The sequence below is a fragment of the Arachis hypogaea genome, chromosome 19 (assembly GCF_003086295.3).
Source record: "Arachis hypogaea cultivar Tifrunner chromosome 19, arahy.Tifrunner.gnm2.J5K5, whole genome shotgun sequence".
Lineage (NCBI taxonomy): Eukaryota > Viridiplantae > Streptophyta > Magnoliopsida > Fabales > Fabaceae > Arachis > Arachis hypogaea.
Window position 1 is genome coordinate 125,488,663 of NC_092054.1, and position 11,496 is coordinate 125,500,158.

Below are 11,496 nucleotides of genomic sequence, written 5' to 3' on the forward strand. Positions count from 1 at the left end.
AGGGAGAAGAGAAAGTGGGAAGAGGAGTGTGGAGAAGACAAACTTGAAATTTTAAAAAACGCATCTTATGTCTTTGTCTCAACTCTAACGTGGTACACAAATCCACTCGTGTCTTATTTCTTGTCTTAACTAACCAAACAATAGAGTTATACCACCATGTCTATGTCGTGAGTAGACACATCCACTAACCAAAAGCTTCCTTAAGTAACATGCATCATGCTATTAGACAAAGGATAATGTTGCATTAGGGCGTACTTTTGAGTTAAGGTTTTGGGTACCGAATTTCCTCCTCAAGCCTTTTCTTTCCGTCTCTCTTCAAACAGATTTTAGAATTTAGAATAAGTAAGCCCTTAAACTATTTTATAATAACTTGTAATTTTTTACGGGAAAAAATCAAGTCTCTAGAAGCATTTTGAAGGACTTCTACATACATAAGCCTGTACACGAGAAAGCAAAAAGAGGCACAGATTAAAAGGGATGCATGATGATCTAGGACTAATTTGGAAACATACTCTCGATTTTGCAGATAATATTAATTCATGTGAGTCTAGTTCTCTTTTGACGAGAAGGCTTATTTTTTAAAACATCCTTTGAGGAGGCAGTAACATCCTTCTGTGGATCTTCATCGCTATTGTCGAAGCTCTCTTCATCAAAACTTTCGGTTTTGTCTGTGTCTTCTTCCACTTGAGGAGATCTCTTAGCAGTGTCTTGTTTTGACAACTGATCTCGAAGCTCTCTCAATTTTGATTTCTTGGAATTTAAGACCCCCAGAAACTAAAATAAATACAAGCAGATTCAAGATCTTTGTGATTGTCAGTATGATTAATTAACTACAATGATCAACAGTCGTTCTTGAGTGACACAGGGCTGATCATGCTATGCAATCAAAGACAACTTTCAACAGACCATAGAGATTACCATATAACAAATGCAAAGAGGTAAGAAGTTACCTTTGTATAGATTTGCGCTTCAAATTCAGCCTTCTCATTGGCGACTCTCTCACTTTGGGCTAAACATTTTTCAGCTTCCACTTTCATGTTCTCATACAATTCATTTTTCCGAATAACTTCCTCCTGTAAATGCATTGATGCATATAAACATGTCAAACTATACTTAATAAGAATTGCTTTTTATAGTTGAGTTAACACTTCTAACCCCAAATTAGCCAACTCATTTCGTGTTGTGTTCCTGACAGACATACAGGACCCAAATACACCAAACTTGAAAAATCATCAGAAAATTCCATATATTTCTAGATGAGATTATCAATTTATAATACTTTTAGATATTTATAAATGTCAAACTATCAAGTCTAATTACCTGTGCCAATAAATGAATGAGTAAATAAAACAATGATGGAACAATACTATGAAGGTCTTAACCACTTCACTAACTCCATTTTCCATAATATAAAAAGAATACAGGTTTTATTAGACATGATAAATTGATAATGGAGACCTTTAATCTCCCATTTCACCCAACTGAACAACGGTGCATAGTCATTACCAATAATCATCCCATGTATTTATCTTTAATACTAATTACTACTTATAAAGTCCACGAGTAGATACTAGATAGAAACTTAATTAACTCCACAGAAAAGCGCTACCTACACGAGAAAGTTTTAGATTAAACGAATGCCATGATAGGACAATTTCAAGGTCACTAACTTCTGGTTTATCAGGAACTAACAAATTTTCTTAAGAATGACATCTCCAAAACGGTGCCGATTACGAACAAAGAAACAGAGAAACATAAAGAGACAAGTGAAATTCATCGGGCGAAATAATCTTACACTAAGTGTTATGTTTGCATCCATGAGAAAGTCCAAGATTTCTGCAGTAGTTTTTTTACAGTTAGGAGACTGCTTGCATTTCCATCTCCATTGAAGAGTCATACCTTCCTTCTCAAATGTCCATGACAACTGCAATGTTCGTAACAATTACATAAACAACAGTAATAGCAGTACCTTAAGCAACCAAATAATCAAGACATACTAAAATCTTCAAGGTATCAACCCAGCAATAAATGAATACTCTGTCTCACACTCACAGGTTCTGTTTCTTCCTTCAAATTCAGCACAAATATGCATTCCGTAAATTTCAATCGCAAAGTAAACTACTAACCCAAAACACACTACAGTAGCAATAATAACACAAGAGTTTACCCTTTTATGGCCATCACCAGCATCAGCAAAGTCATAAACGGAACCAGGTTGCTGAAACCCTAAGTATCGTTCAGCCAACTCCACATACTCCGAAACTGGTTGGTCCCACTGAGAAGCACGCTGGTTCACCTCCTCCTCCGAAGCTTCAAAAGATCAGAACTTGATTATGGTTTTGGCATTAAATTAGAAATGGGTAACGGAAAACGAGAGAAAAGACGAAGGGTTTGAAGGGTACCGTTGCAGAACCAGGCGTTGAAGCCATCGGTGATGGCAAGGTCGAAGCGGGTGGGGAACCAAGTTCCCTTGACAAAGATGGGTTCTCCTTCTGTGCTGTTAACTGGAATCAAGAGCTTCAAGCATGTGTGCTTCTTTGTTTCCTCCATTTTATGTTTCAATAATCTCCTCCAGTTCTCTTCACATTGTTGCAGTATCAATGTATCACTATGACGCTACCTTCCCCCTCCCCTCCCCCAAAACGCTTTTTTTCTTGCTAACCCGACCCGACATTACTAACTATATATATATATATGATAATCGGGTGTACATAGCCCAGACCGGCCTGGATCCGAAATGTTTTGAAGGACCCGATCCGGTGAACATACACTTCTCAAAATTAGGACATGTATTCACGCACACATAATGATAGGGGTGTCCATGGATCGGATCATATCCGCAGATCCGCGGTAAATATCCGCATCCGATCTGAAAATTGCGGATACGATCCGATCCGCAAATTGATCGGATCGGATCCGATCCGCACCCTTTGCGAATCGGATTGTGGATATCTGCTCTACATCCGCGTATTCGATCCGCGGATCCGTAGATCCGCACTATAATAATTAATAAATATATATATATATGTTTGGTATTATATTTAATTGTTTGTATGTTTTAGTTACTTATTATTATTCATATATTATATTATTTTATTTTTGTTATTTAGAGAGAGTTTGATTAAAATTATTTTAGGAATAAATAAGTTTAAAAGTATGAAAGAAATATTTTTATTGAACTTTTTTACATAGAAATATGAATAAAAAGAGAAAGTTTAATTATGCGGATATATCCGATATCCAATCCGATCCGATCCGCAAATGTGCGGATCGGACCGGATCGGATCCGGCACTAAAAAGTGCGGATATCATATCCGATCCTATCAGATGGAAATTGTGCGGATCGGATCGAATTTTCGGCCATATCCGATCCGATGCGATGCGCAGACACCCCTACACAATGAAGATTGAAGGCAACTAGTAAGGCTGAGGCAAAACCCTGAAGCCTGAACCCCGTCTTCTCTTCTCAGCACACAGCCGGTGACGGCACCACCCTTTCCCTCTCAGCCCTCTCTCCGTCTCTCACCAGCATCAGAGTCACCTTGCCCCGCAGAGAAGCTCCTCTGTTCGACTGTTTCTCGGCGACAACTGACGACGATCCTCAGCGAAGTGCGATGGCGTTTCTCTACTGCCCCCGGTCGTCTTTTACTTCTCTGCCACCATCAGTTAGCCACTAGAAGTCACCACCTCTATTCTGTTAGCCTCGCCACCTCTGCTCTGCTCTTTTTTCCAGTTGTCTTCTTCTATTCTCTGACCTCTGTTATCTGATTAGGGATTTTGATTATTGGAACTTTTGAGTAGAAGTGTTGATTATTGTTCTGATTAGTATTTTGATTATTATTTTGATTTCTGATTACCAGTAATGGTAGTTTCTTTTTTTTCTGCAAAATAGTAATGGTATTTTAGTATTTTGATTCTTGTTCTGATTACCAATAAATTGAATATTGTTGGTTATTGCTAAATCTGAAAAAATTAATTAGTTATTTTTAAAAATTAAAATTTAATTAAAAATTATAAAATATTAAAAAAGATATTTATTTCTTATTAATAAAAATTTAATATTTATTGATTGTTTATTTTATATTTTTATTTAAGTAAGACGAATTAATTGATTTAACTAGTAATTTAACGATTAAATCAATAAATTAATGACTCAATAATCTTGACAGATTCGATTATCGGTTCGATTTTGACAACGTGCAAGTGCCGTCTATCTCATTCTCAGAGCGGTGAGTTGATGACTGTGATACTGATCAATTCGGAGTGGTTGATGATTGATAATACCGTAATACTACCTCGGAGGACAATCATGGCAGCCCTTCAACCGAGTCACTTTAACGATGTCACTGTTGTCTTGCTGCTACTTCTGTGCACCATCATCACACCCTTCTCTTCCATTTCAGCTCAACAGCATGTGAAAGACCCTTCAATCACATCAACCATGGAGCAATTCTCCGGTTATGCAATCCATGAGCCTCACTCTTCCCTCTCTTCACTCTTAGTTGATGCTCAGGGTCTCCAGAACCAGGTCCTTGAACTCAAAACTCACTACCTCTTTGGATTGTCATGATGATTGTTTTCTTTCTTGACATTTTTTAACTGTTCTGTGTATTCTTCTTTTCATTAGATTGATGAGCTCTCAACATTTTCTGATTCACCTGCTCCATCAGTAACAAGGGTCTTGTATACTGACAAGGATGTCTTGGCCCGCAGGTATATTTGTGACAAAGTTGTTTCATTTTTTTTTTTTTGGGTGAAATTTTAGGATGAGGATGCTTTATTGGATTCGGTTGTGGTGATGCCAAGTTTTCAACCACAAATCTTGTGAAACTATTCTTTTTGTGGGGGAAAAACCTTTACTTTTTTGGTGAAAATGAGTGCCCTTGCATATTTGTTCATTTCACATTAATTGTTGATTAAATGGATAAAGTAAGTGGCACTTGGTGTTGTCTTCTTTGCTCCTAATATATATACTAAAAGTAATGTAAATAAATAATGATATGGGTTGTAAGCATAAATCAACTAGAAAATGCTAAACAAATTATAAATGAGAATGGTGTGTAGATAGCTCTTGAGGAAGCTAAGTATACAAAGTATGTATGGCTGTATGCAGTAAAATTAGGTGTGGTGTTTTGCAAAAGGAACATTGTTGATATAGACAAGAAAAGGAGACGTAAGCTTCTTATTTTCAACCTTTGCATGCATACATTAACTCTAAAAATACTATTCAATCTGCCAAACACTTGAGCTTGATCATGTTCCTGCTTTGAATGTGAAATGTCTGCATTTACAGATTTTGCTTGTTCCATTTATAGGTATGTAAAGAACTTGATGGGACTTGCTGGTCTATCTGTCAGAGAGGACACTGTCGGTAACATTTTTGGTCGATGGTGAGTTCTCGCTGTCTAACTTCTTACCAGGTTGTCATTGACTTGGCCTTCAGTCACATTGATGTTATATAATCCCTGGCTTAACCGTGTACAGTGTGACTGTAATGTTACGAGCTACACTCACGTGCAGACTTTATGCAGGGATGGTAATGAACCAGAGCTTGCTGCAGTTGCAACAGGTTCACACATTGATGCTATACCTTACTCTGGAAAATATGATGGAGTTGTTGGTGTTTTAGGCGCTATTGAAGCCATCAATGTGCTTAAAAGGTTTTTAACTTCACTTATTATTGCTGATTTAAGAATTAATAAAGTACCAAAAACTTTTAATTATTATGGTCTCTTATTAATGAGAAAGCCTGTGTACAATTCAAACAACATATGCTTAGCGAAGTTAAAATAATGTGAAACTCATGTTTCTCATCTGTATCATATTTCTGAAATTATAGCCTTAGAGATATAGCGAACCAAATCAGACATAAATTATATGTTATATCCATATTCTGTGTATTTTTCAGCTTGGAGAAGTATGAATGAATTGTTGATTTTTAACCAACACATTGTAGGTTTAAACCATTTTAGGACAAAGAGGAGTTCCACCAATAACAAACCCCTTAGAATTTCTTGCTATAACAATGTGATGTTGACTGAATTTTCACAGGTCTGGCTTTAAACCTAAGAGACCACTGGAAATCATATTGTTCACATCGGAAGAACCAACGCGCTTTGGAATAGGTTGCTTGGGAAGGTCAGCAATGGCTTTAAGTACTGTATCATAATAGGACTCCTACTTGTGCCTATTTTTTTGTCAGTTATGTCTCACATTTTGATCAACTAAGCACACCATGTATTCTACTATAAGTTTACTTGTTTGTTATTATGTGCAGCCGCTTGTTATCTGGAAGTGAGAGTCTTGCCAATGCTCTAAGTAAAGCAACTGATAGTCAAAACATATCCTTCTTAGATGCTGCAAGATCAGCTGGTTATGCGAAAGATGTCGATGACTTATCCAGTGTATTTCTAAAGAAAGGGACATATTCTGCTTTTGTAGAATTACACATAGAACAAGGGCCTATTCTAGAAGCGGAAGGTGTGTTTCTTTGATCTAACATAATCTTTGCATTAGCCATAACTTAAAATGTTTATATATTATTTGTTTCTTGACGCAGGTATCTCTATAGGTATAGTTACTGCAATTGCAGCTCCAGCGAGTCTTAAGGTTGACTTTGAAGGCAATGGCGGCCATGCCGGTGCTGTCCTTATGCCTAACAGGTGACAGCTATCATAAAACATATCTTTTTGCTTTCTTTTATGGAATTGCATCCTTATCTTTTCTCTTATACAGTTTTTCATATTTATGCCTTTTTCAAATTCATAGTTTTCATATCTTTCTTGATAATTATTTTTTGCAACTATTCAGTATCCTTCCTTAATCATGGAAAACTGTAGTGTTGAGTATCTGACTATGAAAATTGAAGCTTATTAGTGAATAATCTATGCTTCAAGTATAAATTATGGACTATGCTATGTGTATACCAAAATCAGCCATCAAAATTAGCCACCAGTATAAAATACTTGCTGGAATACGAATACATGTTGAAAATAAATTAAGTCACACATGTATTTATACACAAATACATTGGTGGATTTTAATGGCTGATTTTTGGTGTACGAATAGCATTTTTGATAAATTAGAAATTATTTGGTGCAGAAATGATGCTGGATTGGCTGCTGCTGAATTAGCCCTGGCTGTTGAGAAACATGTGTTGGAATCTGGGTCTATTGATACAGTTGGCACTGTTGGTAAGTCGTTTTGACATTTAAGTACTTTCAATTCCATGGAATCTATGGTGACCTGTTCCGAACATCCCCCTGCATAAATGAAAATCAAGAAAAGCACCTTCCTTAGTCTCAAATTTTCATTTAAGCCAATATATTTTATTTTGCAAGGTATCTTGGAACTGCACCCTGGAGCCATCAACAGCATCCCTAGCAAAGCACACATCGAAATTGGTGTGTATTATGTGACACATTTTCCAATGCATGGCCTTCTTTATTTGATTTTATTGGTACAAGAGAATTGCTCAGTTTTTTATATGTCTAACTAGGGATCATTTCAGTTTCTATTGTACTTTACTTAATATAATTATTTTTTGTTCTCATAGACACGAGAGACATTGATGAGGAACGAAGAAACAATGTGGTTGAGAAAATTCACCAATCAGCGATTAGAATAACCGAAACTCGTGGTGTCAAGCTTTCTGAGTTTAGTATCATCAATCAGGATCCACCAGCCCTTTCTTCTGAGGCAGTCATCAAGGCAATGGAAACTGCGACGAGAGAGCTAAACTTGACGAGCAAGTTGATGATTAGTAGAGCCTATCACGATTCATTGTTTATGGCTAGGTAATTCCAAAGAAAAATGACTGTGGTTCTGAATCAACAAAAATATATATCAAATCTTCTAAAGGTAGTATAATTCATGTTAGGTAGGGTTAAGTATACTTTTGCACCCCCCAGAATTTCCATTCTGTCACAGTTTTGGCTTGATTTTTAACTCGATATATCTTTTATTCACTTTTGATTAGAATATTAGGAATCTTCTTGTGTTAATTGATATTGGGCTTAGTGCATCCCCCCCAAAAAAAACAAAGATATCATCTCACAGCAATCTAATATCATATATTTAGAAATTAGAATGATATTGAGAGCATGCTTTCTCTCTTTTCCTCTTAAAGCTTATAATTTCAAAACTTTTGAACATTTTGGAAGTAGCTAATAACAATTATATTAGCATAATTTAGTTTAATCATTACCATGTTACAATCAACCAAACAGTTCTTTGCTCTTATGTGAACAGAATATCTACTCTAAATCTCTAATGCACATTGTGTCTTGCAGGGTATCCCCAATGGGCATGATTTTCATTCCATGTTACAAAGGTACTCATCATCTTTTACTATTCGTGCCACATACTCACATGTTCTAATTCGATACCATAATACTTTAGAATTGTTTGTTCTTTTTATGTAATTAAATTTACAATTTAATTTTGATGTACTATCAGTGTAAAGCAGCTTTACACGTGCATGGGATTACTTTACTCGCAAAAATAACTACCGTTTACATTTACCGCATGAATGGTCATCCAAAAGAACTGATGTTATTGGATGACTTGGTAAAACATTTTACATTGTCGCTGCATCAGAATTAAACTCTTAAATTAAACGACCAACCCTAGCCAGAAAGTTGAGCTCTAGTATGTGAAATCTCGGATTCAATGAATGAACTTACATTAAGAATCATTCCGTAACTTTCTCTATTGAAAATGCTAATACATTCACTTGCATGTCGTGATGCTATCTGGTCTGCATTCTGATTTATCTGAACATTGGTTTGCAATTTTTTTTTTTCAGGATACAGCCATAAGCCTGAAGAGTTTGCAAGCATTCAAGATATGTCAAATGGAGTAAAAGTATTAGCACTCACACTTGCTAAATTGTCCCTTGAGTAATATCTTCTGTAGTGATATTTAGTATGTACTCACCATTGTAGAGCAAGGATATGTAATTTAATAATACTGATTAAATAATGTTAAATTTAGATGTACCCCATTACAGTGGTTGAACTTAATCCATCTAATATGACCAGTGAGCATTAAAGAAACACTTTTCGTAGAAAATGCTACCGCTTTTATAACGTTGCCACTTACCACACCGGAAAAGAAAAAAAAGGTAGTATAAGTTTAATTCAAAAGACAACAGCAGAAATTAATTAGAAAGGAACTACTAAGAATCTAAGATACTAAGATTGTAGAATCCAGTTGTATATAACCAACTAGAAAGAATATCATTATTATATTATAATACGTTATATTATATTATATATGTATTAGTTGTAGTAATCTATATTTAGAGAGATGAGATCTTACTTTTCTCAATTGGCCACACATAGAGTTTGACATTCTCATTTGTGATTATGATTGATGGAATAGCTGGATTCAACTAAACAAAAGCAATTAGGAAAAATAAGGGGGAAATTTATTTTTAGTTAGGCTGTTCTGTTGGAATAGCACAGCACTTTGTGGATACCTTGAATGTGTGAATGAGATTGAAGGTTGCAAAGGTATGTATTATAAGAAAAACTTTAGGTAGTTTGTTTTGAGATATTGGGACAGAGATTGAGAGACTGAGACACAGTATCATGTTTGTTGGCTCAAAGACTAACACTAAAATTTCTGTCTCTGTCCTTAAAATTTTAGTATTTCAGTACTTTCAAAAACTAGGGACACAGGGAACTGAAATTTTTAGAGACAGAGACTGAAATTTTAATAACATTTTATACCTAAAATATCCTCATTTTAATTAATTAATTCCAATTTTATTTTTTGTGCAAATTTAATTAGAATTTTATTCTTGTTTCAATTTATGTCTCTCACTTTGCACCAAACAGAATATTAAAATTTATTTCGATCTCTGTCTCTTAGTCTCTATCTCCCAGTCTCAGCCTTTCAGTCTCTATCTCTCTATCAAACGCCACCTTAGAGAAGACAACTGACTTTGAGTTTGGTTAAGATATTGTTTTAATCCCTTGAGCTAAATTCTAATTTTATTCTTAATATTTGAAATATCTTATTTGTTTTTAACGTTTTATTTCATTCTATTTAAGTTCTTTAGTAAAAAATTTACAATTACGATTGTTATCATTACATAGAAAAAAATATTTTTTAAAAAAATATTATTTTTATTAAAAAATAAAATAAAACAATTAAAAAAATAAGATATTTAAACATCAAAAATGAAATTAGAACTTGGCTTGTAACTAAGCAACTGTTCTTAAAACTTCTTGTAATATTAAAGGTAAATTACTTTTTTATAATTTATGGCCAGATATTGATAGTGTAAAATATTTTATGTAGTTGTCCATTTATATTTATTGGTTTATATGATCAATTACGGTCAACACAAAAAGTAGTTATTTTTGTTGATATAATATTACATAATTAGATAATGTATATAAAATTGTTTTATAGACAGTGTATCAAAACTAAATTCTATTTTAAAATAGATTCTATTTTCTCTTGATATATCGGGCTGCGTTTGTTTCTGAAAATAGGACAACGCAAGACATTGAGAACAAGACATAAAGGACAGAGACACAAAATTGTGTGCTTTTATATTCTGTTTCGTGATAAACTAGAACAAATTATGAAAATTCAATTTATTTTCATTTTTTTTCATTCAAAAAATTTGAGACGAAAAATATAATAATAAAAAATATAATTATGAAAAATTAATAAAAATAATGCAAGAAAAAATGAAAAAATAAGTTGTATCCCTTGTTAGGATCTCCGTATCCTTTCTATCAGGATAGACACAAAATACACTAATTTAGTGTCTCTGGACACATTGTGTCTGTTTATATCTCCTCTATCAAACACGATTTTGTGTCTCTGTGTTCCTGTCTCAGTGTTCTGTCTCTATAAACAAATGCTGTCTTGTGGACTTTGGTGATTTCAAGCAAAAGATGATCAAACTATAAAGAATTTCCACACCAATCGTATTCCAATTTAACCAACTAAGCAACTTAGAAAATAAGACAAAGGTCTCAAAATATGAATTTCTAATGCCAATAACATAAGGTCTGCAACCGAAAACGAGGGAAAAGCATAAAAAGGATAAGGTCCAATTAAATATAAGATAATGACAGAACTTAAAAGTAGGAATCAGAAGCTAAACAAAGTTCAATGAAATAATAAATATGATAATTACAATAAAAACTTATTTTGGTTGAAATTTTAACTCATGATTATTTTATGGGTTAAATTGGGAACAATAATCCATAGTTGCAATGGTTCTTCACTTCGTCTTACCGTTATTGTATTGGCCATTGTGCCTTTTGCCTTGGTTCAAGTTCAATCATTTGATGGTATGACACGATAACCTACTGTTGTGGGTATACCATATGTGATTAACGATATTGCAACTAAAAATTATTGTATGATTTGAATTTTGATTTAGTTAATTCAATAACGAGTTAATAAGTGTATATTCATATAACTGACTTTCACCGTAACTTATTTCCACTACTAAATTTGTAGGCATGT

The 11,496-nt window shown here is 34.2% G+C and overlaps 2 protein-coding genes across 3 annotated transcripts; one reads left to right on the forward strand and one right to left on the reverse strand.

The window, feature by feature from the left end:
- Positions 1–332: 332 nt before the first annotated feature.
- On the reverse strand, positions 333–3,338 carry LOC112777362 (DNA repair protein XRCC4). Its single transcript, XM_025821713.3, has 5 exons — positions 2,403–3,338; positions 2,168–2,310; positions 1,796–1,924; positions 951–1,073; positions 333–774 (listed from the first exon to the last, which is right to left on the reverse strand). The coding sequence occupies exons 1-5, from the start codon at positions 2,548–2,550 to the stop codon at positions 538–540; spliced, it is 780 nt and encodes a 259-aa protein (XP_025677498.1). The 5' UTR covers positions 2,551–3,338; the 3' UTR covers positions 333–537.
- A 210-nt stretch (positions 3,339–3,548) lies between these two features.
- Positions 3,549–9,056, forward strand: LOC112776056 (ureidoglycolate hydrolase). Of its 2 annotated transcripts, XM_029295601.2 has the most exons (14): positions 3,549–3,696; positions 4,170–4,229; positions 4,404–4,528; positions 4,628–4,713; positions 5,316–5,390; positions 5,532–5,660; positions 6,052–6,138; positions 6,278–6,480; positions 6,560–6,662; positions 7,102–7,193; positions 7,341–7,403; positions 7,556–7,796; positions 8,292–8,332; positions 8,807–9,056. In XM_029295601.2, exons 3-14 carry the CDS (start codon positions 4,442–4,444, stop codon positions 8,902–8,904), a joined length of 1,305 nt encoding a protein of 434 aa, XP_029151434.1. In that variant the 5' UTR covers positions 3,549–3,696; positions 4,170–4,229; positions 4,404–4,441; the 3' UTR covers positions 8,905–9,056. The 2 variants fall into 2 exon arrangements, with proteins under 2 accessions (XP_029151434.1, XP_025675805.1); XM_025820020.3 differs by having other exon boundaries at positions 4,170–4,528.
- Positions 9,057–11,496: the final 2,440 nt, after the last annotated feature.

What these genes read in the sequence shown, in the direction of transcription:
- LOC112776056 (XM_025820020.3), top strand. Translation starts at nt 4,238, where the DNA reads ATGACTGTGATACTGATCAATTCGGAGTGGTTGATGATTGATAATACC. An exon ending in GCTGTCCTTATGCCTAACAG is followed by an intron (nt 6,663 to 7,101) that starts GTGACAGCTATC and finishes TATTTGGTGCAG; the next exon opens with AAATGATGCTGGATTGGCTG. An exon ending in CAAAGCACACATCGAAATTG is followed by an intron (nt 7,404 to 7,555) that starts GTGTGTATTATG and finishes TTGTTCTCATAG; the next exon opens with ACACGAGAGACATTGATGAG.
- LOC112777362 (XM_025821713.3), bottom strand. Translation starts at nt 2,550, where the DNA reads ATGGAGGAAACAAAGAAGCACACATGCTTGAAGCTCTTGATTCCAGTT. An exon ending in CAACGCCTGGTTCTGCAACG is followed by an intron (nt 2,311 to 2,402) that starts GTACCCTTCAAA and finishes GATCTTTTGAAG; the next exon opens with CTTCGGAGGAGGAGGTGAAC. An exon ending in ATGCAAACATAACACTTAGT is followed by an intron (nt 1,074 to 1,795) that starts GTAAGATTATTT and finishes ATGCATTTACAG; the next exon opens with GAGGAAGTTATTCGGAAAAA.